This window comes from Rhipicephalus sanguineus, chromosome 6, assembly GCF_013339695.2.
Source record: "Rhipicephalus sanguineus isolate Rsan-2018 chromosome 6, BIME_Rsan_1.4, whole genome shotgun sequence".
Taxonomy (NCBI): Eukaryota; Metazoa; Arthropoda; class Arachnida; order Ixodida; family Ixodidae; genus Rhipicephalus; species Rhipicephalus sanguineus.
This window is the reverse complement of record NC_051181.1, coordinates 159,511,217-159,534,627: the sequence shown is the minus strand read 5'-3', so window position 1 is coordinate 159,534,627 and position 23,411 is coordinate 159,511,217. Positions and strand designations below refer to the sequence as shown.

General features: G+C 43.7%; 3 protein-coding genes across 6 annotated transcripts in view; 1 reads left to right on the top strand and 2 right to left on the bottom strand.

Moving 5' to 3' along the window:
* Positions 1-1,101: 1,101 nt before the first annotated feature.
* Positions 1,102-6,307, bottom strand: LOC119396906 (uncharacterized). 2 transcript variants are annotated; one of them, XR_007416655.1, is made up of 3 exons: positions 6,026-6,307; positions 4,443-5,237; positions 1,102-4,379 (listed from the first exon to the last, which is right to left on the bottom strand). XR_007416655.1 is itself a non-coding variant. In XM_037664281.2 (2 exons), exons 1-2 carry the CDS (start codon positions 6,113-6,115, stop codon positions 4,764-4,766), a joined length of 564 nt encoding a protein of 187 aa, XP_037520209.1. In that variant the 5' UTR covers positions 6,116-6,307; the 3' UTR covers positions 1,103-4,763. The 2 variants fall into 2 exon arrangements, 1 of the variants encoding a protein (XP_037520209.1); XM_037664281.2 differs by having other exon boundaries at positions 1,103-5,237.
* Positions 6,308-6,422: 115 nt separating this feature from the next.
* On the top strand, positions 6,423-23,260 carry LOC119396903 (sulfite oxidase). 2 transcript variants are annotated; one of them, XM_037664278.2, is made up of 8 exons: positions 6,423-6,796; positions 7,019-7,242; positions 11,412-11,602; positions 12,848-13,037; positions 14,647-14,856; positions 16,423-16,597; positions 20,282-20,423; positions 23,026-23,260. In XM_037664278.2, the coding sequence occupies exons 1-8, from the start codon at positions 6,550-6,552 to the stop codon at positions 23,177-23,179; spliced, it is 1,533 nt and encodes a 510-aa protein (XP_037520206.1). In that variant the 5' UTR covers positions 6,423-6,549; the 3' UTR covers positions 23,180-23,260. The 2 variants fall into 2 exon arrangements, with proteins under 2 accessions (XP_037520206.1, XP_037520204.1); XM_037664276.2 differs by having other exon boundaries at positions 20,282-20,559.
* Positions 22,794-23,411, bottom strand: part of LOC119396904 (transmembrane protein 135) — a 27,449-nt gene continuing 26,831 nt past the window's right edge. For both annotated transcript variants that reach the window (XM_037664279.2, XM_037664280.2), the window contains one exon: positions 22,794-23,365. In XM_037664279.2, the coding sequence (XP_037520207.1) occupies positions 23,230-23,365 (136 nt within the window). In that variant the 3' untranslated portion in view covers positions 22,794-23,229. The remainder of the gene's footprint in view (positions 23,366-23,411) is intronic.

Here is a 23,411-nt window from a genome sequence, read left to right as displayed (position 1 = left end):
TACCCTAACCCATTAGGCGTGCTTCAAACTACTGAAGGTTTATGTTTCGTGCCACTTTTGTTGGGAAATCTTTCATGTAATCATGGCATCTTTATCTTTCAAACACGTAGTTATGGCCAGTGTTGCATCTTATTTCTTTATAAAATATTAATTTACAAGCGCTGTCAGTTTGCCTCTGCATTATATCTGAAGAAAGCAACGCAGGACCTCTGGTGTGCTTTTTAAAAGCTTGAGGATTAATGGATGCAAGATGGAGAGGTACCTGGCTTGCAATACAGTACTAAGCAAAGACCTAGAATCGGAGGTCACGACAGTCAAGAGGATAACTTGGTTCACATATTTCAGTACTATGGTGGGTAAAGAAGGTGGCGCAAAGCGTAGTAATAGTGCAGACAAAATTGCAAAAGTTGGCTGTTTTGGAAGTTGAGTGCAACAAAGCACCAACTAACTAGAAAGGACAAGTTGACAAATAAGTGGTATAACTCAGTCTTGTATAGAGCTGTAGGTATCTGATGTCCAGATGTTTCAATTGCCTCAAATGCAGACACAGAAGTGAATGGATGGAGTGATGGATTCTGTGTTCACGATGACATTGTCCGACACCAAAGGTGAAAGGGACAGGAAAAAGAAACAAACTAATTAGTAAATTGCACTTCTGCTGTAGCAAAGCTGTTGCTCTTACAGCAGAAGGAGGCAAGATGAAGGACAGGTGGTAGTACTGCCACAAAGTTTTCGCTCCAGCCCACTGTGATTTTGTGGATTTTGGCAGTATCTGCTCGGGGCCCAGTTAATTCCTTCCATGCCACCGTGTGGATGTGCCGTCGTGTGCACCATATGGACGAGCCCAGCTCATCCAGCTCATTTCTAGTAAAAACTGCCTAGGATGAGCTAATCATCAACAAGGTGGCTGATAGGGTGAGCTTGTGATACACGTTGGAAATTCGAGCACGTAAATAAACGAGGACTAAGAGATGCGCTTGTCCCTGTCTTTTCATAGTCCTTGTTTATTTACGTGCTTGAATGTTTAGGTGCTTCACCTTTTTCTCACACTGCCATGAACGACCTGCCTTTGTCTCTGTGTTCTGCCATGTTCGGGCAGATGGCAGCACATATGTAATTGGTCAGCAAAAGCAGAAGTGATTTTATTTGTGCGGTTTGGCAAAGGGTGTACAAAATAATCCGGTGATTTTTTGGTAAGAATTCAGCGTCGCATGGAAGGTGCTAAAGTGCCTATTGATTAGAAAAGGTTGCATTCTGGAAGAACCAAACGTAACTCGGCAAGCCTTGCAAACTTTGAAACAACCAATGTACAAGAAAATAGTTTGAAATGAATATTATGCTTCAGCTTCTAGTGCTGTATTCAAAAGTGAGGAATTCAGTCTTAATTTCCTGCTGCTGCTGCAGTTATCATCATTCTTCTGTCAAATCGGTGAAAACAATCTTGCAAGAATACATTGGTATTTTAAAATATGTTGCTTCGTTCTATTGGATCTTTGTTATGGAAGACAACGGCAACTTGGTTGTGTGATAACTTAAATTATTCAGGAAAAAATTTGCAGACTGAATACCTCCAATTTTGCCTGAATAAACAGCGGTCTGCATTTTGGGAATCGGATCACGCAACATGGTGGTCTAGTGGTTACGTTGCTCGACTGCCAACCCAAAGGTGACTGGATCAAATCCCGACTGCAGCAGCTCCATTTCGATGGAGGCAAAATGCTAGGGGCCCGTGTGCTTACATTACATGCACCTGGTTTTCACCAGGTGCACATTAAAGAGCCCCACTTGGTAGTAATTTCTAGAGCCGTCCACTACGGCATCTCTCATAATCACATTGTGGATTTGGACATAAAACCCCAGCAATTATTATTACTTGGCGATTGGAAGTTCCATACACCAGGTTATGCAGTCAAATTTCTGAATTAAGTTATTACTTAATTTGCATTTTATTTGCTGTCGGATTCCTCCATCTGAAGCGAGGAAAGGGCATATTATGCAAGGTGCCTGCTTGCAACGCCGCTCCCCCCCCCCCCCCCCCAAACCCACGATCTTGTGAAAATTTCAACACAACTACGCGCAATAAAAAAAAGAAAGCCCTTCATGTTCTGAGCAGATTACTGAACTCCCGCTAGTCTACTGTTCAGTTGATGAACAAAATATAAAATTTCTCCTCCCTAGAGCAATAGAGTCTGAGTAACCTCTGAAGTCTAACCTCCCAACGGACACAAAAGACTTCCTTATAGGAACAGTTCTTGTAGAAAATGTGGTGCAGCATTTACACTCTTGACAGGGTAGCCTTAACTTAACACAACGTTCAAGTCATACAAGCCCTCGTTGAAGGCAAATATTGCACATTGAATAACTGTAGCTCCTCGCATACAGAACACAGCTTACAAATTGCTTTTTTTCTCTCTCTTGATATTGAGTTGTTTGCTTTTTATATTGAAGCAATAGAATTGATAGCATGTATTTTTTTTTTAAAGAGGATTCTACACAAGATCTTGCACATATTGCAGAACACAACCATAACCTGAATTCTCGTAAAAATTACATTGCCACAGAAAAAAATTAGCACAGCTTGCACTAAGTCACACAAAACTGGGTCACAGCTGAGCCGGTGGGCACCTAGCTGGTCCTGACTTTGCTACGCTTTTACCCTCTAACCTCTCTCTTTCCCACCCCTTGCAGTATTATACTATGCATGGCCATGCTTGCTCTATTTTGTGTGTCTGTGTCTTTCTATCTCTTTCTGTCTATTTCTTGTTCTATCTTTCTATGGTTTTCTCTCTTCCCCTTCTTTCGTCTTTCTTTCTCTCTCTCTGTAGTCGTTCTCCCCTCTTTTCTTTGACTTCACTTTCCCACCCCCCCTGTTATACTATACTATACTGTACAAGGCTATGCTATGCTCTGTTAGCGTGCCTGGATAGCCAAGTGGTTACAACGCTTGTGTTCGGTTGATGGGGAGGGGGGTTTGAATCTCACCTTGCCAGGAATATTTTTCCCCAAGAATTGCTCTCTTTCTCTATCTTTCTGCCTCTTTCTCTCTCTGTACTCGTTCTCTCGCCCATCAGAGTTATTGCATCCTACGCCGGACAAATCGGCGCATGGTATTCCGGGAGCGAAACAGAAGAGGATGAAGAGAGTGTGCCAGTTCATGAGCGTGGGTGTGAGCCAGTTTTAGGATCTACATCTACATTTTCTCTCTACGACACACGGCAAACCTCGAGCATAACAGCTTTGCTGTAAAATAATTTTGCATTTCTTTGCTCTAGACAACACTATTTTCGCCTCACAGGTTTCCATCCCTACCACCTTTGTCTTCATGTATGACATGTCGGGCCTTGGCAAGTACGCTCATGGAGAAACTTTATCTGAGCATTGAAACAGCTATTTCAAATAAATGATAACTTTGGAGGTATAAAGCGACACGACAGAACCACACTAATAAATTATTTGGTCATTAAAATTTCCGAGTGCTCGGTTCCAGCAAAATGTTTTAAAAACTTGCAGTAGAACTCCAGCTGCAGTCAAAACAGATGAACAATAAAAAGTTGGACAAGTTGGTTTAGATTAATTATGCGAAAAGGCACGATTAAAACGACACACAGAAAAGTGCGTCGTCTTGCCTCCTTCTATTCTGTGTGTCATTTTAATAGTGCCTTTTCGCATTGTGAAACAGATGAGGGCAAAAATAACACAACGTGTAGGTGGAGAGACTTTCCTGAAATCAAATCTAATATGAGCATCACATGGTGCACACTCATTTGTGCAATCTACACGAGGAAGCCAATTATGGTTTCAAAATTAGATTCACATTTGAAAGTAGCCATGTGACAGTGGCACAAAAACTACTAATTTATACACTGTCATCACATTTTTCTTTCCCACAGATGTTACATTATACTTCGCCAAGTTATACAATGTGCTATGCAGATATCGTGAATTGTCATGGCAGTCTTTAACAGAAGTGATGAAATAGTCCTATCCTGACCATGTATAACAGTTATCGTTGAAAGTTTTGTTGGTAGTTCGCTAAAGTGTAACTGACAGTGACAGTTTTAGCTTGTCCGTATACGATTTTCCTTCAAAGAATAATGGCATATTAGATGTGGACAGCAGCAACAGCACTAGTAGCGACACCTAGCGACACTTTGCCGAAACACAATTTGATAGAAAAATTTTTGTATCTTATGCATGTTCTCGCTGAAACAGAATAAAAACATTGCTTCCCAGCGGTTATGGTTGGTTATAGCAATAACAGCTCTCTGTTCACTCTAGGTATGCTTTGTGTTACAGAATAGCTTGACCACTGTGACTGGCTACATTTTCAATAATCCAGTACGATGCAAAGGGCAATATCTAGTATGTACAGAGATAAGCTAAAACATATTGTTAGGAAGTGTCACTGCCAGGGGGAAATGAGAGAAGCAGGGGAAGTGCACGTAACAATACTGTCAGTCATGTCAGCCATATTGTAAAATGCTGCAAATAGATGTTAACAGGGGCAGAAACTTTATTATATTGAACACCTGGGAAACAAGAATTGCGTTGACAGTACAAGTCCAGCGATGGAATTTACGCAAATTCAGTCTTTGAATGTTCGCTTTCTGCTCACCCAGTTGGCCAGAAGCCAGCTGTTCAATGACAACAGCTGGCTTCTGGTCGAGCACGTGAGCTGAAACCAAACAAAGACCAAACATGTACAAGATATAAACAAGATCCTACCGCAGTAGGGCACTTTCTGTTTCCTTCAGAACACTTATTTACGTATCAGGGATACTGGATTCACATGCAAAATGTCTGCTCCGAAGACGCACAGTCGGTGGCGTTGCATAGAATCTGGCCCCATGAGCAGCAGCCAGCTCTTGAAGGCGTGCCATCTGCATATTCGCTTGAGGGCTGTGCCATCGATGCATGGGGGCTGCATACACAGCAAGCAATGCAATAGGCACAACACTGAACATCAGTTTCTCCACTGTGCAGAACAGTGCCTCTGGACACGGGCAGTGCACAATGTGCAGACGTGACAGGCTGCCCTGCAGATGTTGCTCATCAACTTGCTGCGCCAAGGCTAGGACATCAAATCGTCTAGCAAGGTCAACCACTACTACGGACAATTCACGGCCTCCACAACTCAAAGGCTTGATGTAGTGGACCACAACGTCTAGAGCTGTATCCGAGCTTTTTGCAGGCAGGCTATGAGATTCTGAAGCTGCAGCATGAAGCATGGAATTATGCTGAAAAGCAAATGAAGGGTAGCAAGAATGAGAACCTCACTCTATCACGCACATTACGCAGTGCACATTACACATTACACTCTATCACGCACATTACACATACCTAGTGTTATTAACCAGTTTTGCTGGTAAGCTGTGATGGTTTCTATAAGCCAATTTATATACTGCAGCAGTATGCATGTGAAATGATGGATGTCATAATGGATTACACTGGCCCCAATATCAAATGCTCATGTGTCCTATTATTTACCAGCTGTAATGGCAAAGTAGTAAGCTGTGACAAGACATATACTGCAGTGAAATTTGCAGCTCCCACAGTGCTGCTAAAGATAAGCAGACACACATAAGTTTTAGATCTTCAGAAAACTCTGACAAAAGTTCTCCACCACATGACCTTTCTGTCAATGGCGGATCCAGAGGGGGGGGGGGGCGATCACGCCCCCCTTCCCTAAAGCCCCCGCCCTTCAGTGCCTGTCGTCCGCCTCTGTCAGCTTGCTTCGGCCACGGCCGAAAGTTTCTTCATTATAGCCTTTTTGGTTTTTCTTTTAGCTCGTGAACACCTGCAGCTACGTACTATGAACGTAAACTCGTCCACTGCCCACCTTGTTCTATGGCAGCTGTTATGCACGTGGCCCCTCTACTTAGAATTTATAGCCGTTGCGCAGCTGTGGTAATTGGTATTATTCTGTGGTGAAACTACCCAGAGCGCGACATCTTATCTGAAATCACAGACTCGCCGAGCGAGCAGTAATCAATCAATTGATCAATAAATAATGTGTATATCTTACCAGTTCTACGCTACCAGTTGTATGTAAGAGGGCAGAAAATATCTTTCTCGAGTATGTACCAGGATCGCAGGTACGGTTGCCGGTACTCATGGAGAAGGCAGGAGCAATGATAAGGATCTCCTATCTCAAATGCACGACCTCCTCTATCAAATGTCGGTGCTTGAATGAGCGGCGTAACTGCGGCTTTCAACCACGCAAACGCTTCAACCCCTCGAGAAAAGCAGCCTGTACCTTGTCTGCCCCACTTCTCAGATGATAGCTTCCGTACAAGATACCGCAAAAGCTGGAGCCCGCCCTGCCGCCCTCGACCCTACCGTTCCCTCGAATCGTTTCGCGGTTTGTCGGTTCACAGCGAATCGAGTCTGGCAACTTAATCTAAAATCAGTCACGCGGTCAAGTCGGTCAAATATCAAGCACGGTTTGAACAGGTGTTTCAAAGGGAAATGCCCTGCCGGCAGATGATACCGCTACAAGGAATTCAATCCTCTTGACGCGTTGCAGTTCTTCGCCTACGCAGATGAAGGATGGCGTTTTGTTCACGCTATTCCCGTTTGATACATGCCTTGGCACGGAGCGCCGCGCTACCAAAAAGCATGACGTCGTACCGCATCGTCAACCGGCGGGCTCTGTCATATGGCGCCTGTGCGCAAGGAAGAACGGACGGCGATGAACTTAAACAGAGCAGCGGGCGCGCGTGGGCTCTCCTTGGCGGCGCCATATCATTGGGGCTTTTCGCCTACTGGAAGTCGTCTCCGGTCCAGGCCAAGCAAGGTACAAACCGAGCAGCAAAGCTTCAATTTGGGCTAGTTGGTACGGCATAGCAATGTAGATGCGCTGAGTGAAGCACAGACGAGAAACGTAACAAGGGACAGGACTAGTGGTCCCTTGTTACGTTTCTCGTCTGTGCTTCACTCAGCGCATCTACATTGCTATGCGATAAAAACCGAGACTTGTTGCTCCTCCTGCAGGTTTGATTAACAATCTCGTTTGCAGAAACGAAAGCAGATGAACCTGTGGACGGCTTGCCAGTCTACACCGCCGAAGAAGTCGCCAAGCACGACAGAAAAGAGACGAGAGTATGGATTTCGTTCCGATGTGGTGTCTACGACGTTACCGAATTCGTGGACGAACACCCGGGTGGAGACAAGATTCTACTCGGCGCCGGTGGAGGCATCGACCCGTTCTGGAATATCTACGCAGTCCACAAGACTCCCGAGGTATGTGGACATCCTCAAATGCACAGGGTGTCCTTACAACACCCTGTGTTTTTGAGTGAATACATTAATTGTGGTTGATTCGAGATGCTTTATTAGCTTCGTTGCTAGGGTTGCCACCTTTCCCCGAAAATAAAATCGGTCCTTCGGGGGGAAAGGGGGGGGGGGGGCTTAACAAGAGGTGAAATTAATTGTCAACAACAGGTGCCATGTTAAACCTTTTGGCATGCAGTGCCATTTAATGTAACATTAAGTGCTTTCCTTGAGCGAAAAAACTGAATGTACATGTGCACAGAAGCGCAACACTGAGCTAACCAACTAGCCGAATGGCTGGTGTAAAAATGCACGTGATTGGAATGACGCCTGTACTAAAAGTGAGGTATTGGTCATTGCTCTGAATGTGCTGCACTGAAAAGGAACTGCACATACTTCATCCATAAAGAGCCCTTCTTTGCGTCTGAATACACCAGGCCGGTGACATACACAGACAAACGAACCCTACGCGCAATAATATGCTCTATTCGAATGATTGCTGCACTTGAAGGAATAAGAGAAACTGGTTGACTAATAGCGTAAGGGTTTTGGTGATTGACAATGAATACTTACTGTCGTAGTTGTTGAACTGAGGCTTATCCCATGAAACACAAAACCTCTTTAAAACGTTTAAAACCTTTATAAACCTCTATAAAACGTTTTATAGAGGTTTCGTGTTTGGTGGGATAAAATGCCCCAGAAAAGAAAGAACTCCGGATAAATATTATGACAAGAAAACCGGCCAATGGCGGCCGGTTTTAGGTGCGGACCGACAGGTGGTGACCCTATTCGTTGCTCTTATGGAAATGCCATGTTTTGTGTGTGTGTGTATGTTACAGCTTAAAACGCAAGGCACATCTACGAATACTGTACGACTGTCAAACTTAAGGTTACAAAAGGAAATGTGGAGAGAGACAGCAGAGACATTCAACTTGTACAGCTTTGATCAACTATGCCCACTGCAGGGCAAATTCCTCTCTCACGTCTCACCAGTTAACCCAATCCCGTGGTTGTGGCAGAACAGAGCACTGTGGCAGAACCACTGACCTCCATTAAAAAGGCTGGACGGCGCATCCCCGCTCTGCGAGGCGGGCGCTTGTGAAGCCACCGGAAGGTCCCCTGTTTGTCCCGGACGCTGGCGTCTTCTGTCCGTCTCAGTTGCACAATTAAAATATTCTCGGGCGGCAGCTGTTGTTATGGTCGTTTTTCTTTTTTATTTATTAAAACTCTGCAATTACGCCTCACTTGAAACGCCGATGAACGCTACACGAAAGATGACAGACGCCGTGCCGACACCGTCCGAATATGGCGGAGTGCTGCAACGTGCAAAATGCGTAAAAAGTAGTGCAACTTTGAGGTAATTACGCGTGAAATGTCTTCCTTGGCGACTTTTCCGGTCGATTCGTACAGTTTACTGCGCTACAGGCAGGTATTTCTTTAAAAAAAGAAGAGAAAACCTCTCTTCCGGGACACAAACGGCGGCTTCCGGTGGCTTCACGCCCGCGTGCTCGATGCGTCATCCAGCTCCTCCAATGGAGATCAGTGGGCAGAACATTGTGGAGAGAATTGTGGCAGAACAGAGCAGAAAACAGGACTAAGTAGCGCTGTGTCCTGTGAGCTCTTCGTCGCGTTTTCTGCACTGTTCTGCCACAGTGTTCTTAAAGGGCCCCTAAACCACCTTCGATAATTTTTTAGCATTTCAAGTAAACACGCACATCGAGTTCAGAATGCACTGCCAAATGCGGCAGCGCTATGAGCCGCTGGTGTCCCACAAATTCCTAGAAACAATCCATTCTCCTCTCCGGGCTTTTTGGAAATTCTCGGCCGCCTCAGCGTTCGCCTTGACGTCAACATTGTCGTCACATGCTGCGATTGCAGCGGAGGAGCACTCGGCCAGGAGGAGAGACGAGCTGATGAGCATAGCGAAGGAAAGAGCGAAACGAACAAGGGCCTCTTTGGGATAATTTGTTTTAAACACTAACACATCAGGTTTTAATTCCATTGTTTTAAGTACAAAGGAAGTGTTTTCCGAGTGTCTTAACCATTTAGAATTGACACATGAAGTTCCTGTTGAGGGCTTCATTAGATTTTTAGATTTAGGGCTACTTTTCTCTGACCAAGGTACCTGCTGGGGGTACAAGCTCAAGGGCAGGAAACCTGCGCTTCCATTTAAATCTGCCCACTCTAAGCTGGTGAAACGTGCAGTCATTTCCTCTTGTTTTGACAGTGCCCTCAAAAAATGCTGTGAGCACAGGGTAGAAGATAGCTTGCTAAGGCAAGCTAAACTACTGGGAGAAGCTGACTATCCTTCACCAATACTGACTTCAGCGGCTGAGAGTTTGCAGAGGTGATGCAAGGATGAAGCATGCAGTGGGATGACACTTAAAAAAAAAAAAAAAGAAAAATGTAGTGGCCATGCCTTACTTGCATCGCATCTCCCACAACCTCAAAAATATAGGTAGTAGAGTAGGAGTCCAGATGGTGTTTTCTGCCCCTGAGCGTCTTCAGGATCAGATACGTAAATAAAGCAAAAAATGGGGCAATGGGCACTTTCTCCACGCAGCACAGCAGACGTTTTGTAAAATGCATGCGCAGTGTAGTCTGTTCTATACCCTTGTCATGCGGTCAAGCATACATTGGCCAGACTGGCAGGTGCTTGCATGATAGACTTCAGAAGTGCTGTTAAAATGTCAACACAGCTGTTTCCAGTCATTTAGGATTATTCTTCAGTGATTGTGGATGTGTCCCCACTTTTTGAAAGTACGACAGTGCTTAGCTGCTCATCCGACAATATGACCAGATTAATAAGTGAAGCTGCAAATGTAGAAAAACAGGATGGTGCATGTGTAAGCATGGCGTCACTAGTGCTGAACGAAAAAGAAAAAGTTTCTTGACACGTATAGTTAAATGAGCTAGAGGTTGTAACGAGCAGACAACTTCATGTGATTGTCGAACATTTCTTTATTTTCTGGTGTATGTTATATATTTCATGCACTGCTGGAAATAAAATCTGTTGCAAGTCAGTGCTCGTGTGTATGCCCCTTTTCATCCCTGTCTTGCACTGTTTTTCGTTATAATGGATCATCAAACGTGTGTAACTACGCTGTTACGGCACCGTTTTGAAAAACTGGCACGGCTATGTATTTGTTGTAGACTAGTGCACAGTTGCAACAATACAACTAAATTTCGAAATCTGGCTGGTTTAGATGCCCACCTATCTTTCCCCCTCCACCTGGTCCACTTGCCTTCTTTATTTGCATGCTAATGTTTGACGAAGACTGTAGCACATGCTCTCAACACTCAAGCACGCTTGACAGCAATATGTCAAACTGCAAATCATTGTTAAATAAATGAGCATACATATCGTTAGTATGTTTCATAGCTTTTAACAAGGAATGCCCCCAAAAGCTCATTTACCAATGCGTTATTACTTGTGCACCCTTGACAGCAACGTGTCAGACTGCAATTCTTTGCTCAAAATATTGATGAGATGTATTGCCAGTACCATCCCTGACTGGTAACGAGGAACATATGCCTCCAACAGTTTCTTTGTCAACACGTCATTACCTGCGTACCCTGGGCAGAAACGTGTTCAGGTGGAGTTCATTGCCGAAAATATAAACGAAAAACGTGATCCATGCCTCGTAAAATGCCTGTTATTTGCTTTGTTCCGTTATTTTAAGTGTCGCTATTTATGGAATTTTAGTGGCCTTCCAGCTCAAATGTAAGCTTCCCAACTAACCATGCTTGAACATGTGAGTGCAGTGTATGTACAAAAGGACACAAAGCAGCTTTACAGTTTTCTCCGTTGCCTGTGTAATTTTAATCGAAGAATGTTCCATATTTTGTTCAACACAAAGCAGCTTTACAGTTTTCTCCGTTGCCTGTGTAATTTTAATTGAAGAATGTTCCATATTTTGTTCATAAGGGCAGCAAGTTCAGAATATTCATATTCCAGTTGAGAAGTCAGACATACTCAAATACTTAACTTTCTTTTTGCAAAATACTTGCACATTGTCCACTTTTTTTTTCTAATTGGATTACCAAATAGCAGGGTCACACACACTGTCCTGAAGTATTGGAGCTACCTTGAAGCAACCCACTGGTTGCTGCATGCATAAATTGCTGCTTCTGTGCAGATACTCGCCTTGTTGGAGACATTTCGCATTGGCAACTTGGCAGCAGATGACGTTGGTGCTGCATCTGCGGGCATTGAGGACCCATACCTGTTTGACCCCAAGAGGCACCGTGACCTGAAGCCGGCCTCTGTCAAGCCCTTCAATGCAGAGCCACCCCTGGCCACACTTGCTGACAACTACAGGACACCCAAGTGCGCAAACACTCTCCCCTTGCTGCATTCATTATATACTAATGACCAGCTGCTGACCAGCACACGAACATTAAAGAATAATATTAGCAAAGTAGCATAGTGCAGCATAGTGCCCTTATCATATAGCCACACTGTCAACTTCTTATACTCTGTCATTACCCAAGGAAAATGAGCTCAGTGTCGCACAGTTGCCCTTCTGTCTAAGGATCTTTTTATGAAGGGAGTTCGCTGATTTCCTGTGACGTCTGAAGTCAGTTATGCACAAAGGGAAGCATAGTTATGCAAAGGGAAGCATAAGGACTGATTTAGGCAAACAATTTCTGTGCAAAGAATGTCATGTACAAGGGAACATTAGCACTCGCTTAATGTTGCGACTTCTTAATGGCGTGACTTTGATGATACAAAGCAAACTCGTATTAAGGATGCATATGTAATCATTCTATTTGCACTTTTATTTAGTTGAGTGCCAACTTTCTATTTCATGACTGATATAGCTTTTTTTTTTCTATGGATGCAAACGCTAGGTCAGTGTGCAGAAATTTTCTACAATTACTGCACATAAAAGGTAATCATCATCCTTGTGGTCGGCAATGAAAAATAAAGCTGTCAAATATGTTTCTGTAGTTTTGCAGTTGGAAATTGTTTATTGCTGGCAATCTGCAGTTAATGGAGATGGCAAGATCAAGTTAAGGAGGCATTGGCGTAAATCACGGGGGGGGGGGGGGGAAGGGGGGTCTACCCCCCTTTTGTTCAGGCTGGGGGGGGGGGGCACCCCTTGCATTCTCCCCCCTTGAGATTTATCTTTTAAATGCCATATATTTGAATTGCTTGAGAGTTAAGTATAGTGCAATAACTTTTTTTGTTAATGCCTATTTATTTTGTAGTGTGTGTATGCCTGTGTTCAGTACCCTTCAGCTTTGTGAGACTTGAAATCGCAACTGCCGCCTGGCCACTTTTGGAGGAGACTCAATAGAACAGAGCAATTACATGAGCTGGGAACCCACGCTCATTTTTTAAAATATTGTTTCAAAGCATGATTACAATTTTTATATAAATAAATACAAAACAAAATGGCCGCCATGGCAAGATGTGTGTCCCCCCTTGTGATTTAACTGGATTTACGCCACTGTAAGGAGGAGTTTTAAAAGTTCAAGGGTTCGTAAAAGCAGCCACGCCTACTGGTCTTGCTAAGCATATAATATAGAATGCAGAAACTAACATTGGTGTTTACCTTTGCCAGTACAGTGAGTTATTCTACGTGCGGAACCACATGCCTGTGCCTGACGTGGACCCAGAGCACTATGTTCTGGAGATAGAGGACCCAGATGGTAAATGCCACGAGCTGACCCTGGATGAGATCAAGACCAAGTTCCCTAAAGTGTCCATCACTTCTGTTATTCAGTGTGCTGGCAATCGACGCTCTGAACAGAACAAGGCAAGTGGGCAGTGCATGAGTAGTTGTCAGTGCTAGTCCTTAGTGATCTCAAACATTGTCGCAAGTACTTTGATGCACTAACTATCCACAGAAGCCCTCAGATGTCACCTGCTCATAATTTTTTTTAAAGAGTAAGAGCATCCACATGCATATGACAGCTATAGTGACGTATAATCAAATATTATCTGTATATTAAAGGGGTACTGACACCATTTTTCAAAGGCGAGTTTACTCTGCCATACAAGTCTTTTGTATACAGAGACTGCTCTGAGCAAGTACGAAGCTCGGCAAATGCTAATAAGATTTTATTTTGATATTAAAGTCAATTTTCCTATGGCGCACGTACCGACGTCGACACCAGCTTGACGTCGGGCTACAGTACTAATTATGGTGAGTTCACGCAGCAGTCTTAGTTGTGATGAAGTTGGGTACCAAAACTTCCTGCATGGCCGCTTGTGCGTTGCCAAAACATTCAGAATGGCCGCCTGTGCGTCGCCCAACGGAAGCATAGTGTGGAGCGGCCGTGGAAATGCCAGAGTATGCTGAGCGAGCACGTGACAAGCTCATACCGTACCGTGACATACCGTAGGAACCGAAACTAGCTTTTAAAAACGTACTGTGATGGCTTTTTCAGGGTGCACTCACACTTAGCAGTACATTTTCTAGGCTTTTCATGTCAGTACCCCTTTAAAAAAAAATATACTGGGCACAAAATTGGTCGTCTGTTTTTTTTCCTTATCTTTATGGTTACCCTATAATGGTGCAAAGCCTCTGCTCCTAGAGAGTGCTACAATATCATCAATTACAGCATGGTTTTATACATTATGCAGGAGAATGGTTGCATCACAGAAAACAAGCACCAGTCTTGTAGAACCACGACTGCACCAGTAATAGTCTACTGCACTAAGCGCACAAGATGACCCATCGCAGTCTTGCTGTGAAGTGTTCGTCTCGTAGTACCTTACCTTCCCTCTTATGTAGGATCTCTGGACCCTTAGAATCTGGGGGTCCAGAAGCCGTGGTGTGATAAACATTGCTCCCCCCCTGTTGCTTTTACAGCAAGGAATTAAGTCACAGAAATGCAACCTTGCTCACTTTTGCTGGGGCAATAATAACAGAAACGTTAAAGACATTGTACTCATTTGACAGTTGTTATAGCAGAACAGTGATTGGGTATATCAATGTTGATCAGTTTTTAGTGGCCAATGTGTAGCGTACTTGAATAAATATTATCGCCACCAGTCTGAACATTTTTGTGGTTTTATGTATGACTAACTAAACCCACCTTCTTGGACAAGAAATGCTGGGTGAAAGCTGCTGCCAAAAGGTAGATTTTATACTAAATTGACTGGTTGAAAGCAACATTTGCAATCCAGCCTTCAAAGTAATGGTTATGTCACATTCTCTTGACATGACACTCCGTTCTGTTTAAACTATCAACTGTGGTCACCTGTGCTCATATAACTTTTGTAAGGTCAGTAGGAGATTAACCCCTCTGTGATGACTGAGTGTAGCTAGTTTTCCAGAATCTGAGAGCCTGCACTTGCGTGGTCGATGCAGGTCAGATCAGTGTAGCGACTTGTGACAAATCTGGTGTTTATACTTGCAGATTAAAAAAGTGAAGGGCCTTGACTGGGGTCCCTGTGCCATTGGCAATGCCACCTGGTCAGGGGCGAGACTGGTGGATGTACTGCGCTATCTTGGAGTTGACCTTTCTGATGAGCGCATACAGCACATTGTCATGGAGGGTTTAGACACAGACCCTACAGGGACACCCTATGGTTCCTCTTTTCCAGCAAGCAAGGGTGTGGATCCAAAGGTCAGTTACACGCTTTTGAAAGTTTTATGAAGGGTTTAGCCATTTCTGCCACCCATGTACTATCGGTGTCAAATAAAATGCAAACAGAGTGTGTGGCTCGAACATTAACAGTATGGTGCATGCTGTCCAGTCATCGCCATTGACAGGTGCACACATCCGGTTTGGCAGCACTGCGCAATTCCCCTTTGTGCAATACTTTCGTTTCTGATTGAGTTCTGGTATTTGAAAGGAAGAAAAATGAAATAAAAGTTAAATGTCCAGACCAGCCTTTGTAGACAGGCAATTGCCTGTCTGAAAAGCAGCCAATTTAGCCAAACCATGCGCAACAAACAATTGCGTGTTGATTGAGAAAGGAAAGAAACAAACAAACAAGACAGTCTGGTCTTTGTTTATCATGTGCTGAATGCATCTTGAGTCACTTTCGCTGCAGTACACCGGTGTCATGCGGAAAAGCGTACTAAGATTGGGAAGGGGCTACCAGCTGTCACAGGACACAGCACATTTTGTCCCTTAATTACCACACACAAGTATGCACCATATAATAACGTGTACCAGAATGCTTGACGATGTCTAAAATACCCCGCTTTTCGACACTCCCAAATTTCAAGGTCTCCGGGTTGGCAGGTATGTTGTATGTAAATGTACCATTGGAACACAGGTTAGGTTGGTATGTTCAATCTTCTGATAATTCAAGCAAAATCCTGGGGTACCCTCGAGTATGAATTATCGAGAGCATACTGTATGTGTGAATATGATTGTCATCATAAAAGAACTGCATTGCTGTGCCAGTGCAATAAATATTATGTCGTTCATGTGAATATTGTAGGCAGTGGAATTTTGGCACGACATTTCTGTTTGATGCATGAAGTTTCTGTTTGATTCATGACCGTCCAGTGCATGAAGTACAACACATTATTTGATCAAAGCACAAAAATTAAAATACATGTTACTTTTTTTATTGTGGTCATGTCATGCAGGCTGCTGCTTCAGTGGAGCATAACTAATGTTAGGCAAAGTAGAAGGCAGAAAAAAATAGAGTTACCCGTACACATGACGGTTAGATGGTATACTTCAGGCAAAAAGGAAAACATCTCAATGAACTTAAACAACTTGTGCTAAAAATAGATCCCACTTGCATTCGTACATTCATGCACTCATGGAGTCATAAGGGGTCGACGGTAAGTTGACACTACTTAGCAATTAAATATAATAACGTAATGTATCACTCAGAAAATGTGTAATGTCGTCTCTTGATATGAACATGCAGAAAAGGAGGAATGACCTCCAAAAATCTGTTGCTACATGTTAATGGTATGGCATGCACGTAGAGGCCGTGCATATTGAGATGTGTGCCACGAAGTCAAGCCCTGCATTTTATCTGGTTTTTGGGCCACTGTCAAGCTGCAGAATGTGGCTTTTAGCCTTCTAGACCATTGCAAATGTGTTTGGAAAAATTTTTAAATTTGATTTGAAAAGATTTAATCAAGCCTTGAGAAACACTCTTGGTGGTCAGTTTAATGTATTACACTTCTTTTTTTTTTTTTCTCTCTCCTTTGGTACCCATAGGGGGATGTACTCCTGGCATATGAGATGAATGGCGAGGTGTTGCCTCGTGACCATGGCTTTCCCCTGAGAGCGATTGTGCCGGGAATCGTTGGTGCTCGCAATGTGAAGTGGCTGTCACGCATCCAGCTGAGCCCTACAGAAAGTGAATCGCACTGGCAACAGAACGATTACAAAGGTGGGTGTTCACCAGACTCACTTCAAAGAGGCTAAAGGTAGGGATGTCCAATAGGCTGACGAGAGATGTATTGTGTACCGTTTGGAGCAGGGAAATGTTGGCAGACCATATTTCCACTCAATTTCTGCCTTGATGCTGGAGCAGCAACTTCGTCGGCCATATGAGATTTCGGCACTTCACCGTGTAGTGTAAAATCTTATCGCACCTTGTCACATTTAAGGAAATGACCCAATGTGAAGCACTACCCAGTGTGAAGCCAGCGCAGATAAGGTGTAGTAAGAGAGTTTCAGATGTAATATTTACACTCATATAATACAACAGCACAGGCATACGGCATTTTCTCAAGTATAACCCGCAGTCCCAACTCATAACTGCAGAAGAAAACAAAGTCCCCACGTGAAGCCATGAAGCTGCCTCTCTTGCATTACCGTGAAACCAACTTGCACACCAAAATTTGCATATAACCCGCACCTCAACTTTAGCTCTGAATTTTCTGCATATTTTGTGCGGGCTACACTCAAGAAAATGAGACATGTTACCATTGGCCAGCTTTTGCTAAATGATGCCCCCACGTGCACAGTTGTCTGACGGCCTTTGCAAATGGAATGCAGGTTGCCAACTGGCTCGGTTATGTGCTGTTGAACTGGATAGCGGAGTTTGTAGTGTCTTAAGGGGAGACGTGGATCTTGAAAAGTGTGCTTTTAATAGTTGGGTGAACAGAATGAAATTTAATACACTTATTCAATTTTTTCTGCAGATTTCAAATCTGTGAGTGGATTTTTAATAGCTGCATTAGAACAAAAGATATGCTATTTCTACAACGTTTTCTAGCACATTGCTTACGGGGATTTTTGGCCACTTCTTTTCGTCAAACACAAAAGCAAAGTATGTGGCAAGATTGCCAGAAAGCTGATCTAGCCGATGATGTTATTTATTTTCTTATATTATTGTTTACCAAATGATAATTCTCGATAATCATAAAGTGTATGAAGCAAAAATTTTTCACTCGTATTTGCATGCATTTATTTTGCATTCGAAGTTCGATAAAAACAATAAAATTAGCATCATCGGCTAGACGAGCTCTCTGGCAGTCTTGCCACAAACTTTGTTTTTGCGTTTGACAAAGCAAAGTTGCCAAAAAAGTACCGTAAGAAATATGCTCTCAAAAATTGCATATCTTTTGTTCTAATGCAGATAATAAAAATCTACTTGAAGATTTGGAATCTGCAGAAAAAACTGAGTAAGTGTACTAAATTTCATTCAGTTAACCTTTTTTCAAGACCCACGTCTCCCCTTAATGGTGCAAGTTACCGATACATGCAAGTTTGAGCTTCTAGTCCCTCAATAATTGATGGAGTCCTGTGTAGTGGGCCCATGGCGTTTGATCATTTTGATGACATCAGCATTTTGATGCCATCAGCATTAGCAAAATATTTACTGACTTTGTGACTCTGCATTTAACAGTTTTCGTGCTACAGTTTTGGGTTGCTGGGTATGTGCTACAGTCTGGGTCTGAAATAGCTGCATTCTTAAAGTAAAAATTCCTATTCTCTCCCTAGAAAACTTGGGTGCGGTGAAATTTGCAACTAGATGTATGCTCATTCTCGTTCAGTCCCTGTAGAATAGGTAAGTGCAACAAAAGCCTTTAGAATATCTCCAGCGTTAGACAGAATTGAGCCTGGGTAACACGGGTTGCACGTTCACTTAATGCATTCGTAGCAAGCTGCGCTACAAGTGCATGTAGCCAGCAGTGAGGGAACAATCCCCAGCATTCACAAACACTGGCGTGCCATGCATCTTGAAGGACATGTTCAAACTTTGCAGCAGTGCTACTAGATGATTCAGCCTGGCTGCTGTAAACAGCTCACATGCATAGGCTTGTCACCAGTGCTGTGTGAAGCTAGATGACCAGTCGTTGCTACACATTGCACTTGCTGTTGCCTTACACCTTCGTTTTACAAAACGAAAGCGATATCCAAAAGTACAGGTCAGGTGGATAGGGAGATTTTAAAGACATTTGAGATAAATAGAAGCAATAACTGTGTGGGCTACCCATCTGTTTCCCTATTAAAAAAAACATTCCCGTTTATGCTGTAATGGAGGCCTGTGATGGATGATTGTGCTGAAAAGTGATCACTGCGTTAGTGCTTATTTTGTTCCTTCACATTATCTCTTTCCATGCGATGGCATAATATAAAAATTCCATGTGCAAAAAAAAGTGTGTCTTCACCTTCACTGTTCCACGTGCCCATTTGCACTGTAGAATGTATCATGCAGTATTAACTAGCCCACCAGACTGTTCTTTTGATCAGTACAATCAGGGCTGTAACTAAGGGGGTGTTGAGGGGGTTCTGACACCCCCCGAAATTTTTTTCATGCTTTAACTTTTGGGGTGATACTAAAATACTTGCATGACCACCATTTGCCAAAGTTAGCTGTTCTACACACAAACATCCCTCGAAAAAAATTCCTGGGTATGGCCGTGAGTACAGTCGTATCTGGACCAGTGGTCAAGTGGTGTGAATGGCACATTTGTGCAAATTTAAACATGCCTGCAAGCATAGTACAGTCGAGCCCGACTATATCGAACCTGTTTATATCAAATTATCCTGTATATCGGACAATTTCTAAACACGGTAAATTTACATCGAGAATATATAGCAAAAGTTACTGTTACATCGAACGAAAATAGCAACGACAACCGATATATCAAACTCCATGTGCCTCAAAAGTGCCCCAGCAAGTTGGCTTTCCCTCGCGGTGGCGAGGAAAACTGCCAACGCCACCCTAGAAAAAGTGGTTTAGACCCGGCTGTCCACGGGCGAACGCCCCCCTGCAAAAAATGATCCTGGCCTGCTCTCAGTGCTTACAGCCAATCAGAGGCCGTCGTGCTTTCTTCGAGGCGCGGAGGCGGTACAAATGAGCGCCATTTTTCTTTCTTTATGCTTGCGTGCCTGCTGCTGCCTCTTTTCCTCGAGTCCTCATTCAGCGTGGTCCGTGCTGGTGGTGTTGCCTGTTGGCGCTCTGTGAACTTTCTTGGCGCGCTGTCGTCATGGCTTGTGCAAAGAGGCAGAATTTGCCGTTTGCCGCAAAAGTCGAAATTATAAATCGAGTCGAGTGTGGCCAGAAGAAGTCTGACGTCGCCGCCGCGTACGGATCGACATTTGACAAGTTCATCAGTGCGGACGATGATGTCGCCATCATGGGCCAACTACAAGATGAGGACTACGTTGTAGACGTCGTGCCGACCACGAGCCAAAGCGACAGCAATAAGGAAATTGACGATGGCCCGTTGCCTACATCCTCCGAAGTGATTAGTGCACTTGCGTTGGTCCGGCGCTATTGCGTGAATGTGGAAGGTTGCGGCCTCAGCTGCTCCGACTCGTTGGACAACGTGGAGGTGTGCGTGCTGTCGCAGGCAGCGAACTCGTTGAAACAGAACAAAATCCCGGACTATTTTGTTCCAAAGTAGGGCACGCAAGTAAGCCACCATATTAATAAAGTGCTTTTCTCATTGGTATGTGCCTTTGTGTCATCAAATCCTATAGCGGGCCTATATAGAATTGTGCCATATATCGAACTAATAAACGTTTTTTGGCGAGTTCGATATACCCGGGTTCAACTGTATATCGTTTAGCGTTTTAGAGAGGCCTTTTAGTCTAGCTTTGCTCCCCTTATGTGCAGGCTTTTGCCCATCAACCGACTGGGACACGGTGGACTTCAAAAGTGCACCTGCAATCCAGGAGCTGCCCATAACGTCGGTGGTGTGCAGGCCGCTTGAGGGAGATGTGGTGACTCCTGTGGATGGCAAAATACAAGTCAAAGGGTACGCTTGGAGTGGGGGAGGCCGTAAGGTAGTTCGTGTGGATGTGAGTGCAGATGGTGGTAAGAACTGGATACCTGCCCAGTTGGAGAGCGAGGACACTTCATTGCACAGAGCGTGGGCCTGGACACTCTGGAAGGTAACTCGTAAGCAGCACCTTTTCCTTCTGCCACACAAATCTCCCAAGAAGTCCTCACAGGGATTGAACATGAAATGACTGGTACACTCCCATTTGGCACTCCACTCTAATTGCATTGCCAAGAGAGCGCAAGACGGAGGACAGACAGGGGGCAGATTGAACGAAATCTCAGTTAGCGTTGCCATTTCAAAGAAGGCCCTTTCCATACCTCATATATGGGTAATTCCCAAAGGGGGTCTGGCATTGAGTTTGAGAAACATATCGACACTGATCTCCAGAATGACTGAAATCTGCGTTGCTCATGAACATATTAAGAAAACTTAAGGGGAGACGTGGGTCGTGAATTTTTTTTTTATTAGTTGGGTTAACTGGAATGAAATTTAATACTCATTCAGTTGTTTCTGCAGATTCCAAATCTTCAAGTAGATTTTTATTATCTGCATTAGAACAAATGATGTGCAATTTCTGAAAGCATATTTCTTACAGTACTTTTTGGCAACTTTGCTTTGTCAAACACAAAAACAAAATATGAGGCAAGACTGCCAGACAGCTCTTCTAGCCGATGATGCTAATTTGATTGTTTTCATCGAACTTCGAATGCAAAATAAATGGATGCAAATATGAGTGAAAAATTTTTGCTTCATGCACTTTATGATTATCGAGAATTATCATTTGGTAAACAACATTATAACAAAATAAATAGCATCATCGGCTAGACCAGCTTTCTGGCAATCTTGCCACATACTTTGCTTTTGTGTTTAACTAAAAGAAGTGGCCAAAAATCCTCGTAAGCATTGTGCTAGAAAACGTTGTAGAACTAGCATATCTTTTGTTCTAATGCAGCTATTAAAAATCTACTCAGATTTGGAATCTGCAAAAAAAAACTGAATAAGTGTATTAAGTTTCATTCCGTTCACCCAACTATTAAAAACACACTTTTCAAGACCCACGTCTCCCCTTAAATAAATGTGGGCCGGGCCGCATGTTTCAGATACCTGCTCTAATCTCTTTGAACTTTGAATGGTCATTGCATACCTGCTAACCTGGCGACCTCAAAATTCGGGAGATTCGTAAAGCGGGGGAGGGGGAGGGATGCAAGATCGGAAAACTGGTGCACGTAAGGACAAAAAGTTACTGAGCGCTAGAAGAAAGTGTGCGTAACAACTTACCGTTTCTCAGGGCCGCAGCGATGTCGCAAACGAATGATCGCTAGGCAAGTTTGGAGACTTGAGTGATCGTACTGGTGCTCGTAATTATATGGCGCGTGCTTAATGAAGGGACAAAGTCTGCTTTGTCCTGTCACAACTAGTAGCCCCTTGCCAACCTTGATGCACTTTTCGCACGACACCAATGTACTGCAGCGAAAGTGACTTAAGCATTCCACATGCGAGCAGAAAGTTTTAGAATCGATGTCCTTAGTTATCTTCTTTTCACAGTAGTTCTAGCGCTGTTTTTTGGGGAGATTTATGGCTTTCTTTCTGCTGTCTCTTCCCTCCTCCCGAAAGAGTAGGCAAGCGTTGTGCCCCTCTAGGTGGCAGTTGCCAGCTTGCTCTCTCCCTCTTTTCTCTGTGACCTTGTGTATCTGTGTATGCAAATCAAATAAAAATTGGGAGAGTTGGCAGGTATGTCATTGCCATATTTACAAGCAGAGGCTAATTAGTTTTGGTATTTCAAGGCAAGTATTGCAGCTCCACCAGTGCAATGCAAGTGGCTGTGCAGATTTTAGGAGCACTTTCTTATTGCACACTAGGTACTTGATTAAATGAATCAATTAAACTGTATGACGAAGTGACATGAACTACACACCAGCTTGATAGGACCAATGTTGCTCGCTGTGCTACAGCAATGCACTTATTGCCGACAGCCTTGTCGTGGCCTATGTTTTGCAGTCATGGGTCACGACACATTTACACTCAAACCTCGTTATAACGAAGTAAATGAAGAATAGTCTTGTCATAGCTACAGTGTTGCAAATAAACGTTTATAACGAATTTTCGGATATAACGAAGTTATTTTTGTGGCAGGTGCTACTTTGTTATAATGAGGTTTGAGTGTATACGTCAACCTGACTGCAAACAGCACAGTAAAAGGAAAAAAAGTGTCTCCTCTTTTGTTCCTGACATATTACTACTATTTGCAATAATGAAATGTGACACTCTAACCTTCCTGTCATGTTTCATGTCTCTAGCACACTGCATCTTCAAAGCACGTGGAACTACCCTACACAAACAGCATATTTAAGAAGGAAAAGTTTAATTTCAACTTATGTAATCTTGTCCTTTATTTCTTTCCTGTTATTGCTACAGCTTTATGCAAACTGAAATTTAAGATGCAAGGCCTCTTTTGATTAGTCCTGCTATGCAGGCTGACACCCTGACTAGGCTGAATAATGGCCATCATTTTATGTAAAAACGTGCGTGGCCACTGCATACAAATAACTTGATGGCTATCTGGAATGTCTTGCAGATCGATCTTCCAGTGCCCAAGGATACAGACAAGCTGGAGATTGTGTGCAAAGCCGTCGACTCATCGTACAATTCGCAACCTGAAGGTGTTGCCGGTGTCTGGAACCTGCGTGGTGTCCTCAACAACGCCTGGTACCGCGTCCACGTCGCAGTGAAACGGGCGTAAGAGTAAAGGCGGGTGCAGGTCTATCGTAGTGGCCTTGGGTCAGCTCCAAACAAGCACGCGTTCTACGAAATGTCGAGAGACGTATCTCTGGTCAAGCTGAGGAAAGTATTCTGGGTAAACAGAGGAGCAGTGGAAGCCAAGCACTTCCAGCGGATGACGATTGACCCGACGCAACCTGCATTAACAGAAAAATCGTAGCTTGTAGCCTGGCCAAAGCCATT

Bases quoted from the DNA above. Each gene is read 5' to 3' on its own strand.
- LOC119396906 (XM_037664281.2), bottom strand. From the start codon at position 6,115: ATGAGTACCGGCAACCGTACCTGCGATCCTGGTACATACTCGAGAAAG. The intron at 5,238-6,025 runs GTAAGATATACA...TTTGCTTTTCAG, and splicing joins CAACTGGTAGCGTAGAACTG to CATAATTCCATGCTTCATGC.
- LOC119396903 (XM_037664276.2), top strand. From the start codon at position 6,550: ATGGCGTTTTGTTCACGCTATTCCCGTTTGATACATGCCTTGGCACGG. The intron at 6,797-7,018 runs GTACAAACCGAG...TCTCGTTTGCAG, and splicing joins TCCGGTCCAGGCCAAGCAAG to AAACGAAAGCAGATGAACCT. The intron at 11,603-12,847 runs GTGCGCAAACAC...TTGCCAGTACAG, and splicing joins GACAACTACAGGACACCCAA to TGAGTTATTCTACGTGCGGA.